The sequence below is a fragment of the Typopeltis vanoorti genome, chromosome 4, assembly GCF_054136105.1.
Source record: "Typopeltis vanoorti isolate ZY-2024b chromosome 4, IOZ_Tvanoo_1.0, whole genome shotgun sequence".
NCBI lineage: Eukaryota > Metazoa > Arthropoda > Arachnida > Uropygi > Thelyphonidae > Typopeltis > Typopeltis vanoorti.
The window spans coordinates 106,398,258-106,418,645 of NC_143552.1; the positions used below are offsets into that span (position 1 = coordinate 106,398,258).

Sequence of the window (20,388 nt, forward strand, 5' to 3'; positions counted from 1 at the left end):
TCATATAAGTTAAAAAATTGTTCAGGATAACTGTACACAGTATATCTCTGGAACTTCTTTTATTTTTGAAATTATGGATTCTACAACCATGTTAAAATAACTCTTTTTATTACCTGGACGTTTCGATCTTCATATCAAGATCATCATCTGGAGCATACACAAATATACAAGACAAGCTGCATTACATTACAAACCGTAAGCTAGAAAAACAATGAATTGATCACGTTATTCTACTGGCATGACCTCTAGCGAAAAAAAAAAAAAATTACATCAAGCTAGATTTAATTTATGGTTACATGAATAAACATTCTTTCTTACAGATAGTTTTCCTTCCAGTAACAGTGATGTCCTATTATTACAATTGTTATTTTTAATTAAAAAAATAAAATAAAACAAAATAAATAATATTATTATTTATAAATTACAACAAGAATAAACATTTTTTCTTACAGATTTTTTCCTTAACAGTGATGTCCTATTTTTTAGTATTACAATTTTTATTTTTGATTTAGGATCCTAAATCAAACATAAAAATTGTAATACTAAAAAACAGGACATCACTGTTAAGGAAAAAATCTGTAAGAAAGAATGTTTATTCATGTAATCATAAATTAAATCTAGCTTGATGTAATTTTTTTTTTTTTTTCACTAGAGGTCATGCCAGTAGAATAGCATGTGATCAATTCATTGTTTCTCTAGCTTACAGTTTGTAATGTAACACAGCTTGTCTTGTATATTTGTGTATGCTCCAGATGATGATCTTGATATGAAGATCGAAACGTCAGGATAATAAAAAGAGTTATTTTAACACGGTTGTAATTTCAAAATTTCATAATCCATAATTTCAAAAATGAATGCTGATCACCGTGTAACATTAAATTAAATGGTCTGGAACTTCTGTTTCAAACGGGGACATTGAAACTAAGAACAGGCCATAGAAACTGTTGCAAAAAACACTGTTACTGGTTTGACTAAACCAACTAAGGATCTAAGGCCTGTATGTTAAGTCTGTTAGTTTCATATATTTTCTTCCTATTTATCTGTTTTGCGGGACTAAACAGACTGCCACATCTGTATGAGGCCAATTAATTCACATTCAGCTAAAAAGCTATTATAAAGATTTCCTATGTCCTAGATAGGATTTAAACCTAGGGCTTTCAAACTAAAGGGAAAATATTACATTATCCTAATAACTGAACTACAGAGGAACACTACAACAGTTCCTCTGCTTATACATCTTGATAATGCTGTATTTCATGCAGGCAAAAATGAGAAATATGCCAAGTAATGCAATTTCATATATAGAGAGAGAAAACATGTAGCTTATGACTTTAGCTGCTATGCTATTATAATAAAACCACACTTCTTGTGCACAAAGAGGAAAAAAAAAACTGCAGGCAAGGTATAAAAGGCCACTTCTCAATAAAGCACTGAAAATATTTTAGAATATTCTGAAAGTACAAGGTACATTACTTGCATGTTTTTAGATATGCTGTGAAAATAGCGTAGACCAATTTCATTAGGTCTACAAAGACCAGGCAAGGAGGGTGACATGGTTGGTGAGAGTAGCTAAAGAGAGGTATGAATAGCAGTTAGCTAATGAAGCCAAAAAGAATCCTAGGGAGTTCTTCGATATGTAGCCAGCAAAAGAAAGAATGATTATGGAAGGATGACATTGATTGGAGAAAATGGTAAAAGACAGCTGTTGCAGAATGTGTGGTGGAGATACTTAATGAGCAGTTCATAAAGATCTTTCAATCTTGTGGATGTGACTTCGTGGAGAGATTGAGAGCAGTTGATGATGGGGAGGAGAGACTGACTGTAAGTGAGCAAGAGGTGTTTGGGGAGTTGAGTAAACTAGATGTAAATAAGGCTGTGGGACTTGATAATATATCACTGCGTATGCTGAAGGAATGTGCCAGGGAGTTGACACCTGCCTTGACATATTTTTTAATACAAGTCTTGCACTTGGTCAAGTTCCTAAGGAGTGGAAGGAGGGCAAGATTGTGCCGCTTCATAAAGGAGGTGATCGAACTCAAGCATCTAACAATAGGCCTATCTGTGTGTCAGGTGTTGTGGTTAAGTTGCTGGAGAAGCTTGTGAGACCTAGGATCCAGAGCTGGGTTGACAACAAGGGTATTATCTTTGATGAACAACATGGATTTGCTAAAAGGAGGTCATGTTTTTGTAATCTACTTACTTATTACAATAAAGTGACCGCTTCCTTGGACAGAGGAGAAGGATACACAGTAATATACTTGGATTTCGCAAAGGCTTTTGATAGAGTACCTCATGATAAGTTGACAGTCAAACTAGAGCAGATGGGGTTGGATATTAGATTAGTGCATTGGATTGGAGAATGGCTATCTGATAGGTATCAACAAGTTGTGTATGGGGAGTGTGCAATATCCAGGAAAAGGAAAGTCACTAGTGGAGTGCCTCAGGAATCTGTTTTAAGGCCATTACTGTTTAACTTGTATATCGATGATATTGGTGAAGATTTGGATGGAGATATTCAGTTGTTTGCAGATGATACAAAGTTGGGACGAACCATAAAGAGTAGTGAAGATGTTGTGGCCTTGCAAGAAGACTTGAATAAATTGAGTGATTGGGCACGAAAATGGGGATGTGAGTTCAATGTTGCAAAATGTAAGGTTTTAAAATTTGGAAAACAAAGATGGGATGCAGAATTTAAGCTTGGTGAGAATATATTGTTGGAGATAGAGGAAATAAGAGATCTGGGGGTGATAGTGGATAAGGATGTAAAATTTAGGGGACACGTCGCCAAAATTGCGAAGACAGCACAAAGGCTTCTGGGAATGATGCGGAGGACACTAACGTGTAGAAGTAGGGAGATACTTGTTCCATTGTATAAGACTTTGATTAGGCCACACATGGACTATTGTGCCCAGATTTGGTCACAGGTTTTCAGAAGGATGAAAAGAGATGTTGGAAAGGTCCAAGGTAGTTTCTGACCTCTGGAATGTCGAGTATGAGGAAAGATTGAGAAGATGCAATTTGCAGAGTCTGGTGGACAGGAGGAGGAGGGGGAGATATGATAGAGACCTACAAGTTGGTAAGGAGTTGTTATAGGATCAATGGTGGAGAAGTTCTACAGAGAATAGTGGGAGTTCAGGAGAGAGAACCAGAGGTCATCCCTGGAAACTGTATAAAGAGGGTGTGAGTAGGGGAGTGAGAGGCAGGTTTTTTCGTGCAGAGTTGTGAATGATTGGAATGCCGTACCTGAGAGTGTGGTGTCTGCAGGGAGTTTGAGTGTGTTTAAGACAGGGTATGATGAGATGTGTGTGTGTGATAAAAGGACCTCCCAGATGAGTCTTTGACTCCATGAGGTCTTGGGATAATAATAATAATAATTTTATTTTATCCCCTCCCCAAATTAAACAGACTAATTTAATTCAGCTACTCAGTACCAGACAGTAGTATATTTAAAAGGCAAAGGTACTAAGAAAGAAATGATATTTCATGATTTACTAGTGAATACATTACTCTGTTCTTATCTATTCATCCTCTTCTATCAGCAATTTTGGATCCAGTTTTCACATCACTATCAATGCCACAGAATTCCAGTTTCAAACAAAAAAATATTGTAATAGAGAGTAATGCCTGTGGCAATGACAGTGACAACTGGATCTAAAATAGCAGGCATAAGTAGATCTTCATGGAGCCCAAAATGCTGCTCATTAGTGGAAATCCCCAATATTGCACATGGGATCGCTGAACAGTGCCTTAAACTCATTCACCATTCCCTCAACACACTTAGATGATGTATTTTGATCACCGAACAAAAACCCTGCTTTTTCACTCATTTTCCCCACACCTCCTTATACAACTTCCAGGAGGATATCCTATTATTCTTCATCATCTCCCATCTCCCATTTGCTGGCCTGGTTGGCTGAGCGGTTAGCATATCCGCTCTGCGGCCAAAAGGCTGCAGGTTCGAATCCTGCTGTGGGCATGGATGTTTGCGATTGTCTGTGAAAATACTGGTGGTGGTGGTGGGCAGTAGATAGCGTTGGTGTAGATGATGATGGTAGTTGCGGTTCGTTGTAGTTGATGGATTGAGTGGTGAAGACAGAGAGCTGTAGAGTAGGTACCCTCCCTTGATGTGTCTTTGGACTCCTTGGAGGGATCACATAATAATAATAATCCTATGAAAAATTTCCTCAGCATTAATACGATAATCCCCTCATCAATTTATGTCTCAATCATACATCCCTTAATTAAGAGTCGAAGACAAATAACTGGGAGGATACCACCACAGTTTTTTAAGGAATGGGAAAAACTGACCTATGCTTCTGATCTAATGTCCAATCCCCATTTTCTCATGGGGATTGGACATTAGATCAGAATATATATAGCTAATCCCCATTTTCTCATGGGGATTAGCTATATACCTAAATATCGAACAAATCAGGATGGGCTCAAAATTTGAGATTCAGTAAATCAATTTGTATTCTTATTGGCTGAAATCAAAACAACAATCATAGTACAACATGATGGAATTTCATGCCAGCTGGAGCACTGTCTAGTTAAACAAAGCTCCTGCTGTTTTCATCAGGAAACTATCACAAATAGCATGAACTCAGCTGCTGGAACAAACTCCAACTCAACATTTGCAGAATTCAAGATAGGTACATTAGGGTTTTTCAGCAGACCTTTAATTCTTACTTGGAATTAACATTCAATCTAAAATACACAAGCCTGAATCCAAATTTTGTACATGTTAAAATCATAAAAATTTAATTTTTTCCATTTTTCCTACCTTGTACTTCTTGTTTGCAAATAATGCTCTGTTCAGTGTCATATCTACAATTATAACACTACACATAATACTGAATTTGGATTTAGAAAATATCTATTCTTATTTTGCTTTCTATATATCATGAATGTATTAAAATACATTCATGATGGACAATTCAAAAAGAACCTATTAAAGAACTAACATTCAGTCCATAAAAAATTTCTTGAAATTTAAAATCAAAGGTAAAAAATTAAGCTAATATATATAATATGTATATAAACTTAATTTTGCACAAATTAGCATAAATGTGTAATGGCAGCTTGTGGTTACAACGTTTGTTCTTCCAGTCGGCATATTCTACTTTGAAGAATGTCATAATTTATAAAGTTCAAAAAAGAAAAATAAATAAAATTAAATATGCCAAAGAAATCAAAAATTTAGGAATTTTTCAAAGCAGTAGCAAACTCAGATCAATGCATTAAATGTTTAACCATAAATATCAATTAAAGATGAAACATATCGATAATGATAAACATTTAACAAGTAAGCATAGCATTATTTTGCATAATGCTAAATAATGCCAAAACACAAGATTATGCTTCTAAAAAAAAAAAAAAACTGATAGCCTAAACTGTTTTTTCTGAGCTAGCTACTATTGATAATATATTACAATAAGTGCAATCACATAATACATTCATGATCAACAATTCAAAAAGTTTCAATTTTGATTGAAAATTTTGATTGACAATCTTTTCTATCCAGGAAAGATTAGTGATATTTGAGTAGAAATGGCCTGCCGAGTTTAAACATGGCCATACCAGCCTTGAAGATGATCCAAGTGAAGGACATACAAAAAGTGTAACACCACCAGAAATCACTAATCAAGTGCACGACATGGTATTGGATCACCAGCAAATCAAAGTGCATGAAATTGCTGAGACTACAGGCATTTCAAAAAAACGTGTTGGATATATTTTGCATGAAGAATTGCATATCAAAAAGCTTAGCACAAGATGGGTTCTGCACTTGCTCACAGCAGATCAAAAACACACTCGCATGAAAAACTCTGAAGCGCTTGGAGCTTTTAACAAGAATAAAACTGATTTTGTGCATCAATTTATTACTATGGATGAGACTTGGATTCACCATTACACACCAGAATCCAGTTGTTCAGTGCCAAAGAAGACAAAGTCGGTTCAAGCAGGAAAGGTCATGGCATTGATGTTTTGGGATGCTAAAGGCATTTTGTTTATTATCTTGAAAAGGGTTAAACAACAACCAGGGAATATTATTCCGATCTTTTAACCAGACTAGATGAAAAAATTCAAGAAAAGACCCGATTTGAAGAAGAAAAAAATCACATTTCATCAGGACAATGTGCACCTACCCACAAAAGTGTTTTGGCAATGGGAAAATTAAGGGATCTGCACTATGAATTTTTGGAACATTCACCCTATTCCCCAGACTTGGCTCCCTCTGACTTCTATCTCTTCTCAAAACTAAAACTCTTCCTCGCTGGTCAGCGTCTTTCTTCGAATCAAGATATGATTGTAGATGTAGAAGAGTATTTTGAAAATCTTACTGAGAACCATTACAGGGATAGGATAATGGCACTGGAGCATCATTGGAATAAATGTATTAGTCTTAAGGGAGATTATGTGGAAAAATTTATAATTTCAAAATTTATAAATTTGAAATTATAAATTCGTTTTTTCATTGTTAGGCCGAGAACTTTTCAGATCACCCTCGTATAACAGTCACAGCTGAGTTGGATAATGGGGTGGGGGGGGGGTGCGTATATCATGATACTGCTGGATTCTGCAAAGGCATTTGATAGAATGCCGCATGGAAAAGTATTATTACAGAAATTGGATTAAACAGGAATGGATAAGCTAGTGCCATAAATGAGGGGGAGGCTGACCCATAATCATGAGAGTAGTGAAGAAGCCGCCAGGAGAATGAGGGTGACTAGTGAAGTGCCTCAGGGCTCTGTACTAGGACCACTACAGTTTAATTTATATATTAATGATATAGTGTAGTGGTTCCCAATCTTTTTCCACTTGTGTACCCCTTTTAAATCCATTTCTATTAATTGTCCCCCTTGTTTTTAAATACTGACACTTTTGTTCCGTGCCTATCTTAATGTAAAATAGTTTACTTTGCTTGTTTTTCCACCATTACTGATTATTTTTTGTGTACCCCTAAATGGCCAAGCGCATACCACCGGTTGGAAACCGATGATATAGTGGATGATTTAAGGGGAGTATTCAGTTGCTCTTGCTAATTATGCCAAACTAGAGAGGGATATAGTTAATAAATGTGATATAGAGATACTGCATGATGATTTAACTAAACTGGCAGTGGACTAAGCATAATGGTTGTACAGTTTAATGTGGCAAAATGTAAGATTATGCACTTTTGGATGAAAAGATTACATACTGTGTATTTCATTCATGTATTGAAGGAAATTAATGCTAAGGATTTGGAGGTGATGGTAGAGTTGAGATGAGGAAATTATTATCCCTCCTTATGATATGCTCTTTATCATGTGACCTTGACTAATGTGCACAGATTTAGTCACTGGGTTACTTGGGGATGAGAAGATGGCTGACAAGCAGAAAATAGAGGATATGCTAGATTCTTATAAGTCATTAATAGGATTCCATATGACACAAAGAATTCAATTGTATTATTCAATACATGATAAGTAGGGAGAGAACTGGGGGGTTATCTGTGGAAGTTGTGTAAAAGTGTGGTTAGAGTTTTTGATTGGAGAGTGGTTGATAACTGAAATAGCTTTCTGGAGATGGCTATGAGTGCTCTGATAGTGAATGAATTTAAGGAGAGGTACGATAGATATGGTGGAAATAATGATCAGCATGGATCCTCCTGTGATGAATCTCATGAATCCATGGAGATGCCCATAATAATGATAATAATAACAATATAACAAAGCTATGCAATTTCTCATCATTCTAGAATGATCACAAGGGTATAAGATCATGGTAACACTAAAATGATTAAAAAAAAAAAAAAACTGCTTGCCCTTCATATAACAATATTACATCTTTTAATCCACCAGTAGTTAGGATGGTTTGTAAACTCGTTCATTATGTAAAAGTTATGGAGACAACTAGCATGTTGGAGTAATAACTCAAACAGCATTAATAATTTAGTAATGATTCACTACAGTATTCTTCAGCAAAATAGTAATGCTGAAGAATACTATAGTGAATCATTAAATAGCTTCTGTTCCAGTATGTTTGCGTATAAAAGCTGAAACACTGAGTGGTTATTTTCATTTAAAGTAATTATTCCAACAAGACAGCTGCCTCCATAATTTTCACATAACAAATATTGATTACCATATAACGAAAGAAAACACTGTAAATCTGTTGTTTTATAGTTTTTAATGGTAATGAGAAAAAACACTGCCACACTCTTTATATTAGAGACAGTTACATAATTATTTATTATATGTTTAAAAATGTAAGTGAAATATTAGTGCAAGTTACACATGTGAAACATTAGCAGAGGTTATTAATATTTCTCTTATTTACATAAACAGAGTGCCTCTGCAGAGTAGTCTGAAATACAACAGAAATGTGGTTGGAAAAACAGGTTTAAGATTAATGACATATTTATACTGGCTTTTTAATTGAAAATGAGTTCTCTAGTCTAAGAGAGGTGACAGGCTTTCCTACGCAGAAACTCGTGTTTGTCTGTGCAAAGGATAAACTGCTCTGAAAGCAGATTAAATTGGTTGTCAAAACGCTAAGTGCACAACTGACAAACAGTAAACAATGAGAATATTTAGAACGTAGAAATTTTAAATATCATGATGAATATAACCAACATATGTGATATTTTACTTAGGTACTTAAAAACATCCGATATGCCAAATAAAATAACTGAACAACTGTGATTTCTCAATCATCCAAACTTCAAATTTTATTTTATTTTTTACGAGGCACTGAAAAACCTATAAGTACATCAGTGCCGAGTGTAGTGCAGGTGAGGAGTGAGAAGGAAGAAGTTTATTGACATTATTCTTGAAGAGCTACAGGCAGTAATGGTAAGCATCTGCAAAATAGAGGGTGGAGTGAGTGTAAGGGAGAGAGCATCCGAGTCAGACTGCTCTCTTCTGAATAGCATCGAGAATTTTTTGGGAAGTTTGGTGCACAACCTCAAACAAGCAAGTAGTATTCTAAGGATGGGCAGATTTCTGATTTGTATAGCGTTAATAGCTGAATGGGTGAAGAACAGCATCTTGAGTGAAAGACCATGCCTCAGTTTTCAGATGCTAGAGAAGCTACTGTAATGTGTTTATGCCAAGAGAGGGAGGGAGTAAATACCAGTCCATACAGAAACATGATGGTAATACATTTGAAGGTGAGCTGAGATTGCTTGGTCTAAATTTATTATGCCAGCCCTCTCTCGGATACTCCCTACATAAGTGATGTCAACATGACCTGGTAAGCAATATGATCTCATGTCATCAAATGCGATGTCATCATAGTGACCTGCTGAGCAGAAGAATAAGAATCACAATTTTAGCAAGTTATACTTTTCTTCCTTTTCATTAGTGTGGTTTTTGTAGTTACTGGGTTGTCATAAAAAATTATAAAATATATTATAAAACATATAAAATAAAATATTAAATATGTTATATTATTTATTAGATTTATTATATTTTATAAAAATATAATAAATTTTTATAAAATATAAAAATATTGTTAAAATATTTTTACTGACGTCTTCTTTGCGATGAATGGTTTGTTATTATTATGTCTGTTCATGTTATATTAAGGAGTTTAGTCTTCATGATCAATGTGGTGGTGTGTAGAGGACATCCGAGTTGGCAAATTGTGGGAGAAGGGTGTATATTTTATGAAGTGGTGGACATGGGGGGGGGGGATATTTGAGGTTGTGGCAAACAGAGTGCTTTTTTTTTTTTTTTTAAAGTTAGCTCATGGGTATTTACTGGTAGTAAACAGGTGGATGGAGACGTGTTATTGAAAGTGAAGGGCAGAGTGGGCAGGTATTTTCAGGTGGAAATGGGTGGGTGGGTGTGAGCACAGTGTGGTGGTGTGTCGATTGCACCTGTGAGAGCACTTCTGGCAATATGTCTACAGGGTGGACTGTTTTTGAGTTGAGGAGGGTGTGTTGTAGGAGGCGGCAGCCATGGTGGGCAGGTATTTCCAGGTGGAAATGGAGTGGGTGGGGTGCTTCAGGTGAGGGAATGGCGTGGCAGTGCCTTGGGATGGCACTTATGGCGCTGTGCGCATAGGAGGTGGGGGGGGGGGGTGCATCCTAGTCTCTGAGATCTGCAGGCCAGAGATGTTTATAACCTGACTTTGAAGTCAGTGAAATGAACAAATCACCACCCCAACACAAAAAAACACCCAAAACATGAAAAAAACAATAAAATACCACAAATGCTGCAGCCAACAAAAACCAAGCACCAGTCCCTTTCCACATTTTGTGTTTTCTATTAATTTGAAGTGTATTGTGTAGTGCTATGGTTTCCATTTTTGGATTATTATGGTGGTAAAACCAGTGTCAGTTCAACTTTGAAATGATATCGATATCTATCTAAACAGAAATGCTCACCTCGATACCCATAGTGGTACATTCAGTTGGTATTCACAAGAATGTGTAAGAAATAACAGCTAATATTTCCACACTAAGAGAAATGGTGTATTGCACATTTACATAAATCTGATGTTAAGCAAAGAAATACTATGTGATTATTAAATACTTAAAGAATTGACAGCGTATACTAGAAATATAAATTAAATCAAACTTTAATATATACTTTCCAATATTTCCGCAACGTCACGCTGGCATCTTCATGAGAATTTAAGATAGACGTGCATGCAAGTACTACACAACAGCAAATGAGAAACGAAGCAAGGAAGCTACCGTTTTCCTAAAGTCCTGATGGTGCCCCCTAGCGGGCTATATTAGGTGTTCTTGGCCTTTAGGCTGAAGTTCTCCTGATGTATGTTTCCCAAATTTGGGGCAGGCTAATGCATCCAAATTTGTTGAAGTTTGGCATGTTCCTAAGGGCTGAGGCTGATTCCATGAATAGTCTTTCATATTCGAACTTGATACAGTGTATTACTGGGACTTTCTTCCACCTTATTCTAAAATAGAATGTCCCAAATTTGGGAAACATACATCAGGAGAACTTCAGCCCAAAGGCCAAGAACACCTAATATAGCCCACTGGGGTGGGGGGGGGGGCACCATCAAGACTTTAGGAAAACAATAGCTTCCTTGCTTCGTTCCTCATTTGCTGTTGTGTAGTACTTGGGTGCATGTGTCTTTATCTTAAGCTCCCATGAAGATGGCAATGTGACGTTGCCAAAATACTGGAAAGTATATATTAAAGTTTGATTTAATTTATATTTCTAATATACGCTGTCAATTCCTTAAATATTTAATAATCATGTTGAACCAGCATATAAACCTTTCTACAAGAAGAAATACTACCTGTGACATCCTTATCATTGACTAGTGATGTTTGCTAACATGACTACAATGATTGCTAACATAGTAACAGAAGAATATGCAGAATGCAATATAACTTCTTTTGAATTATTAAACCATGTACCAACTCTCGCTGATTTGTGGTAATTACATGTTCTTCCTCTATTTATTTTGGTATTGAAATGTCAGCTTATCTTTGTTTCTTGGTGACAGTGCTTTGTATATTTTACATTCTGAAAACTTAGATAATAAATTATGTGAAAATAAGAGTTTGAAAACCTTTCAGGATATCATAGTATAGTTATGTTGAATCCTGTTCTGTGTGTCGGTGTGGTGACATGGTCACAGTCATTGATGTCAATGGTGCTAGGGGTATATTTTCAATTCTTTGTTACTCTGCTCCTTTCTCTGACATAACTGTAGAGAAACATTGTTTCTAATTTGCTTCCTTGCTTTTATTAATAGGATTACTTGTTTTTATTATTACTTTATAAGTGCAATATGTAATAATTTACTTTTTTTTTTTAGTTTTTATTTTGTTTGTTTCCTTTTTGAAATTTGTATATGTTTTCAATTTTGCTGTAGAACGATTAATAGTGTTCTGCATGGCAATGCATTCGTTTCTATTCTTCTGCATGGTGCATGCCAATCAAATGTGTGACGTCACTTACAGTGATGTGAAACAGCTCAGCCCACTTGATCACGTGACTTCACTTATGTAGCAAGTATCGGAATCGTGTATATCATAGTATAGTGATGCCTTCACTTTTGCAAAGAAATTAAAAAATGCATTTTGGGCATTGAAGGTAACTAGACAGCCCTTATCTCATTGAAAAATGGTACATAGTTCACTGTTAAAACCACTGGTCAAAGATGATCTTGAAGTTTGGGAAGTCTGGGCAAGGCATAGTATGTCAAATGTGTAGGGTGAATGGAGAGTACAATCATCAGCAAACATGAATTGGATCAGTGGTGACTGAGAGTATAGAGCACTTGGGAACTACAGCATGAGTGGTGAAGGTTGAAGACTGGGAGCCATTCACATGATGAACAGAGAGAGAGAGAGTGCTAACCAATTACAGAGTAACAGGAAGGGCAAAGAAAGGCAAATTGCTTAGCAAACCTCAATATCAGAACAACAAAAGCTCTGGAAATGCCAAGCGCAACAGCACACATTTTTCCAAACCTTTCCATGGCATGTGTCCAGTGGTGAGTGATGTAGGCTAAAAGGTCAGCACTTGAAGAGTGGAATCTATAATGGTAATCACTGATTAACTAGTGGACTTCTAGGTAGTGGAGAAGTTGACCGTTGATAACTTTCTCCATTATTTTGGAGGATTAAGGTGATGACTGGTTGGTAGTTTTGACAGTAGACTTCTCACTTCCTTTTTTTTTTTTTAAAGGCTGCATATATGATTGCTTCTGTGCTTAATACAGGTGCTAATTATAGAAGATTGTAGAAATGATGCAAGGCAAGCATTAGCTCTGTAGCACAAGTACAACTGAAGAGGTGCCATCAGGACCAAAAGACTTTTTAGTGTCCAAGTTGATTAGTATTCTTATGTCTTTTTGTAAGAAAAAACCACAGTAGGCATATAATACTTAGATTCTAATTTGGTAGGGAGTGTTTTGCCTTGCTCATCTATACAGGAATTAGAGGAAACGAGGATGTCAGGTGGTCAGATTTATCTTTTATTGCATTAACAGTGGTACCACTTGTGGGAGTGGGAAAAGACTTGCACAAGACTAACTCCATCGAATTCAACTGGGATCTGCGACACTGAGAGGAAAGGTGACCTCTACAAAGTGGAGAGAGTTATCAGTAATTCAGGTGAGTATATGAACAATTTACTTTAGATCATTGCTTAGAGAAAAATATCTCCATCTCATCCAGCTTTATAGTGGTGGAAAAGAGTCACAAATGGAGTTATGGGTGTTAAGACTAACTACAACGATTACCTCATTATTTCAACAGCTAGAATTTTGGACTGGAATAGAACTCTCAAAGTGATGATCTATAAAGAGAGAAATAAAACAATGTGAGAATTAAAGAATTTCCCTGCTGAGTATTCAATGTGATTTATGCATACATACTTGAGAAGAGGCTAAGTAAAATTATGGAGGAAATATTAGGAGAAGAACAAGCTGGGTTTAGGCCAAACAATCTACATTTTAGTTGTGCATCAGCAGTCAAATTTGAAGGAGGTACAGGAAAATGGTGTTAAATAAGGTGTCAGACTAGGGTGCACATTATCTACACTGATATTAATCATCTATATGAATTACAATAAGCACCTTCATAGAGCAAATGGAAGAACAAAGGGACATTTCTCCCCCTTTAAATGGAAAAGAGGTGAGTTTAATTCTCATCATGCAAGAGGAATCTTTATATGAACAATTTCAGCTGAAAGTAAGTCAGCAAGGTTTTTCTCTCAGAAAATGAATCCTACAAAGAGAAATCAACCATAGAATTCACGCTATTTTTACAGACAAAAAATATTATTTTTTGTCTGTAATATTTTTCAATACTATCTACTGTAGGCAGTAGAGATAGCATTGCATGTGTGTGTTGGTAGAAGATTAAACAGTAGAGCTAGTAGGTTGTGTAGAGTGAAGTACCCTTGTATGATAAGTCCGTGAAGGTGTAACAATCATAATAATTGGCAGAATACCACATAGAAAACTATTACAAAATTTGGAAGAAATGATTATGGATATGAAACTAGTAGCATGGATACAAAGGGTTGACAGACAGAGGAATATGGAGGAGTAGAATCTAGGAGAATGAGAGGAACTAGTGGAGAACTGGCTCCACTAGGTCTGTACTAGAGCTTCTACTCTTTAATTTGTATATCAATGATATAAGGAAAGATTTAAGAGGGGATAAGTTGTTTGGTAATGATGCAAAACTGAAGGGAGCAATAGTTGATTTAAGTGATGTAAATATCCTGCAGGATGATTAAATAACTTGGCATTGAGGGCAAAGGATAATGATTGTCAATTTAATGTTGCAAAATGTAAGGTTATGTACTTTGGGTTGAAAAGATTGCATTCGGTATATCATATTGATGGTACTGGATTGCAGGAAATTGATGAGACTAGGAACTTGGGAATAATGGTGGACAGCGAATTGAAGTCCAGAGGATATATTGCAAAAGTTGGTAAAATAGCTTAAAGAATTGCTTAAAGAAAGGCAGTATGGTGTGAGATAGAGGTGAATAGAATCAAATACTTGGTGGGATGTTGTTATAGACCTGGTAATGTGGATGATGGTGATAGTGAAATGTATAGTCAAATAAGCCAAGCAAATAAGAAAAGGGTGATTATTATGGGTGATTTTAATTATGGCAATATAGACTGGAATGAAGAGATAGCAACTGGAAGTAAAGAAAATGAGTTTCTTGAGTTTTTGAGGGATAACTACCTCAGACAGTATGTAACAGAGGGCACAAGAGGATTAAGGGTCTTGGATTTGGTCGTCTCATCGGAGGATGTAATTATCAATGAGGTATCAAATCATCCACCAATTGGTGAAAGTGACCATGAGGTGATTACTTGGGTGGTTGCCAGCAGTGCAAGGACCCCTGTGAAAAAAGGGTATATGTGGAACTACAAGGGGGGTGATTATGAAGAGCTCAGGAGACAGCTTGCAGGTGTAGCATGGAATGAGGAGTTAGCTGGAAAAGAGATCAATGCAGCTTGGGGGATTTTCAAAAAATATTTAGTGGATGCAATGTCTAAATGTATACCACGGGTGAGAAGGTTAAATAAGTTAGGTGTGAGATGGATGAATAAAGAGATTAAGCATGCAATACAGAGAAAAAGGGCATTGTGGAGGCAGCATAAGAGAAGTGGAAGTAACCAATTTCATGAGTTCTACAAAGACCAGGCAAGGAGAGTGACTTGGTTGGTGAGAGTAGCTAAAGAGAGGTATGAATAGCAGTTAGCTAATGAAGCTAAAAAGAATCCTAGGGAGTTCTTTCGATATGTAGCCAGCAAAAGAAAGAATGATTATGGAAGGATGACATTGATTGGAGGAAATGGTATAAAGACAGCTGTTGCAGAATGTGTGGTGGAGATACTTAATGAGCAGTTCATAAAGATCTTTCAATCTTGTGAATGTGACTTCATGGAGAGATTAAGAGCAGTTGATGATGGGGAGGAGAGACTGACTGTAAGTGAGCAAGAGGTGTTTGGGGAGTTGAGTAAACTAGATGTAAATAAGGCTGTGGGACTTGATAATATATCACCACGTATTCTGAAGGAATGTGCCAGAGAGTTGACACCTGCCTTGACATATTTTTTTAATACGAGTCTTGCACTTGGTCAAGTCCCTAAAGAGTGGAAGGAGGGCAAGATTGTGCCACTTCATAAAGGAGGTGATCGAACTCAAGCATCAAACTATAGGCCTATCTGTGTGTCAGGTGTTGTGGTTAAGTTGTTGGAGAAGCTTGTGAGAACTAGGATCCAGAGTTGGGTTGACAACAATGGTATAATCTTTGATGGACAGCATGGATTTGCTAAAGGGAGGTCGTGTTTTAGTAATCTACTTACTTATTACAATAAAGTGACTGCTTCCTTGGACAGAGGAGAAGGATACACAGTAATATACTTGGATTTTGCAAAAGCTTTTGATAGAGTACCTCATGATAAGTTGACAGTCAAACTAGAGCAGATGGGGTTGGATATTAGATTAGTGCATTGGATTGGAAACTGGCTATCTGATAGGTATCAACAAGTTGTGTATGGGGATGCAATATCCAGGAAAAGGAAAGTCACTAGTGGAGTGCCTCAGGGATCTGTTTTAGGGCCATTACTATTTAACTTGTATATTAATGATATTGGCGACGATTTGGATGGAGATATTCAGTTGTTTGCAGATGATGCAAAGTTGGGACGAACCATAAAGAGTAGTGAAGATGTTGTGGCCTTGCAAGAAGACTTGAATAAATTAAGTGATTGGGCAAGCAAATGGGGATGTGAGTTCAATGTTGCAAAATGTAAGGTTTTAAAATTTGGAAAACAAAGATGGGATGCAGAATTTATGCTTGGTGAGAATATATTGTTGGAAGTAGAGGAAATAAGAGATCTGGGAGTGATAGTGGATAAGGATCTAAAATTTAGGGGACACATCGCCAAAATTGTGAAGACAACACAAAGACTTCTGGGAATGATGAGGAGGACACTGCCGTGTAGAAGTAGGGAGATTCTTGTTCCATTGTATAAGGCTTTGATTAGGCCACACATGGACTATTGTGCCCAGATTTGGTCACCTGGTTTTCAGAAGGATGAAGAGATGTTGGAAAGGGTTCAAAGGCGACTGACTAAGGTAGTCTCTGACCTCTGGAATGTCGAGTATGAGGAAAGATTGAAAAGATGTAATTTGCAGAGTCTGGTGGAGAGAAGGAAGAGGGGAGATATGATAGAGACCTACAAGTTGGTAAGGGGTTGTTATAGGATCAATGGTGGAGAAGTTCTACAGAGAATTGTGGGAGATCAGGAGAGAACCAGAGGTCATACCTGGAAACTGTATAAAGAGGGTGTGAGTGAGAGGCAGGTTTTTTTCGTGCAGAGTTGTGAATGATTGGAATGCCTTGCCTGAGAGTGTGGTGTCTGCAGGGAGTTTGAATGTGTTTAAGACCCGGTATGATGAGATGTGTGTGAGATAAAAGGACCTCCTAGATGAGTCTTTGACTCCATGAGGTCTTGTTTAATAATAATAATAATAATTACTTGGATGATGAAAAACATGCTAACAAGTAAAGACAGGAAAGTACTTCCCTCTTTATATTGCTACAATTTAGCTGCATCTCGACTACTATGCACAGATTTGGTCACCTGTGTTTCTTGGGAACTAAGAGGTAGTAGAGAAGATTCAGAGACGAGTGACTAAGCTGGTGACAAGTCTGTGGAACCTATGAGGGCAGGCTGAAGGTTTGTGGGTTACAGTGTTTAATTGATATGCAGAAAAGAGGGGACATGATAAAAACTTTTAAGATATTAAAAGGGGATTCATAAATTTGATGCAAAGGAAATTTTTAAATATACAACAAACAGAGAACTAAGGGCCATCCATGGACGTGTAAAGAGTGTGGCTGGTAGCGATATGCAGACTAGATTTTTTGCATGGAGAGTTGTGAGTGGTTGGAATGGATTGCCAGAATTAGTTGAGCTCCCTGACAATGAGGGAGTTCAAGGAGGTATGATAGATTTTGTGTGTGTATAGCACTTATTTTGGGTCTCCCACGATGAATCTTCAGACTCCATGGAGATACCATATAATAATAATCATCATCATAATAAGCATTATGAAGGAAAATGGGAGACCTGATATCAAAATTAGAAATATTAAGCTAATTGCTTTACCAAATTTGTATGAAAATCTGCAATTTTATGGCATGTATGTCAATTTAATAATCTTTCTTTGATAAAATAGCATTTATTTAATATCTATAACCTAGTGGATAAGGGGGGGGGGGGGGCACAATCGAAAAATACTTTGCTTTTTTCCTTTGATTTCGTGACCGGCGTTAATGCTACAAGATATTTTATTTCTCTTCCTTTCCATGCTTACTTCTCAATTCTAATTTATCAGGATAAGTTCTTTTTTTTTCCCTTTTTCTTTTAACGAAAGGTACTGGAGTTTTGCCCGTTGTGCGATCTGAAGGAGTCAAAATTTTTTACTTTGCTTTGCTAAACCCAACACCTAAGACAAAGTAACGTAGCTAATCTGACGGTCTAATAAAACAAGAAATAGTATACTTGATAGTAAATAGTGTAGTTTATACTTGAACAACCAGGGTACAAAAAAGATTGGGAACACAAGAACGTTCCTTTAAAATACAGGATGCATCCTGTAATATTCACGAATTTTAATTTACTTACGGTAACATTACGTAGATCAACTCTTAGGGAGATGTTAACATTAGATTGTGACCAATAAACAAATGGACTCAGATACTGTGTACGAGATGCACACATGTTTTCAATTTATTTCTTTTGCTTTCTTTGATTTTGCCTGTACTGAAATAATTTTTAAACCACACTTAGCAAACATCCACACATCCCATAAACGAGCCACTCCATATCAGAAGCATGATAACAACATTTTCCCCTCTAGTAGCAATCATCACAAGTACATGAAAATTAAGAAAACATTAAAATAAAAATATATAGTAATCCCTCGATTAATGCGCCCCCCGATTACTGCGTCATTTTTTTTCGATACCCAAATTCGATTAGTGCGCCTATATACATCTTAAAAATAAATGTTACAGATTTTAAAAATGTTCTATCTGTACATTTTTATGGCTAACTATTTTAAAAAATCACTCACCAGAATGAAATAATTTAGTTACCGATTTAAAACATTTTACAAAGTTATTTTTAATGGCATACTACACTACTTCCACATACACTATGTATACTAAGTTTCAAATTTTTACCGCCAAAATTTATGTCGTCTGCTGTAGTACGCCCACAGATTCGAGACCTTTCGACACTTATGCGCATGTCACAAAAAGGAGAATCCATTCCGATAATAGGGTAATCAATCCGTCTTCTGGGATGAGTTGTTTATTATTACTCGTCGGAAAGTTAACCTCTCTTTTATGATCATTGTAATTTTTAAAGTGGTAACTATTTTGCTTGTATAACAGTTGAGAAACTTTATCCATAAAGCACGTGAGATCGCGTGTTGGCGACCAAATCGTACGTCCTTCATTCCTTCTCCCCTTCAATGATAACGTCAAATAGTTAATTAAATCTCGTTCTGAAGAATTGAGTGTTTCCGACCTGCTAAATTTAGATGCACAGCTGGAAGATCCCGAAGAACTTGAAGAAAATTTCACCACTGATAGTCAGCCGAAACAGATATCACAGAAACAATTTGAAAATATTTTTCCTACAATCGAAGTTTTTAAGCAGCAATGCTTTGAGGCTGACCCTGATGGAGAGAGAAGCAGTAAAATTTGCAGAAGAATAGAAGAGGCAATAGGGCTGTACCATCGGATCTATGAAAAAAAAAAAATGCCCGCCAAACACTAATTCTTAGCTCAATTCTTTGCTAAGAATTAGAATAAAAAAAATCAACTAACGCCTTTTATTCCCTAATAGGGAGTAGGCGAGGCCTTTATACCCTATCTAGCTTTTGGAGAGTGAGTGGGCAGTAGAATAATAAACTTTATATTCTGAATATGTTTTATTGTCTTTCAGCTTCATAGTTTTCCTTTAACTAGGCCCTGAGACATACCTTAATTCTTTTATTAAAAAAATTAAGGTTAAAAAGAAATTCGAGGAACTGATTATACATTTTCCCATAGGTTATTATTTTCGACTAGTGCGTTTTCGATTAATGCGCCTGTTTTAAAGAACGCATTAGGCGCACTAATCGAGGGATTGCTGTACAATATTGGCGCTGTACTATGGGATATTTATGCTTATGCTCTAAAAAATCCCTACATTGCTATTTGAAAAACAACTACCCAAAAAGTATAGATAATCTGATACACGACGGTTAATATCACTTAGCAGAAAACAGAGGTTTTGAGAGGTGTCCTCGACGTTATTTGAAGGAAAATCCCTTGAACAGAAAATAATTCGTTCCTTTAACACTTTATAACGAATATTTTCTCTTTCAGGATCATTCTAAATTTAGGTCCAGGAATATATAACATAGGCATATGAGAAAAGGTAGTCCTAGAATTTCCAATAATTCTGACAATTCAATTCTCACCTTCTCTAACTTTACAGACCAAACTGAATTACTCGCTGTCACAATAATCTGATACAAATTTTCACTGACCAAAGAATTCCAGATGATCTGCATCATTCTCTCAAAGCCCTCAAGCAATACTTAACTAGTTCTCCTAGATTTCTTTTTCCAAAAATAATCCTTCTCTCAGAGAAGATCACAGTCTCTTACTTAACCTATGGCACTACAATGTCCCAACTGGAATAAATTTCTGGAATTTTAAGATTTGATTACTGCCTCCACTCTACTGATCAAGCACTTGCTCTAATGGATTTACTGCTATTATTCTTGATGAGATAAGTGCTTTTATTCGCCATCAACTCAAAATCTCTAAACTATATCATACCTCGGTGAAAAACCAAGCACCAAAGTAGTCCAAG

General features: G+C 36.3%; 1 protein-coding gene across 2 annotated transcripts in view; it reads right to left on the bottom strand.

The window, feature by feature from the left end:
* Hacd2 (3-hydroxyacyl-CoA dehydratase 2) overlaps positions 1-18,353 on the bottom strand; it is a 226,783-nt gene extending 208,430 nt beyond the window's left edge. For both annotated transcript variants that reach the window (XM_090391398.1, XM_090391399.1), the window contains exon 1: positions 18,142-18,353. In XM_090391398.1, coding sequence (XP_090247524.1) covers positions 18,142-18,237 — 96 coding nt within the window. In that variant the 5' untranslated portion in view covers positions 18,238-18,353. The remainder of the gene's footprint in view (positions 1-18,141) is intronic.
* Positions 18,354-20,388: the final 2,035 nt, after the last annotated feature.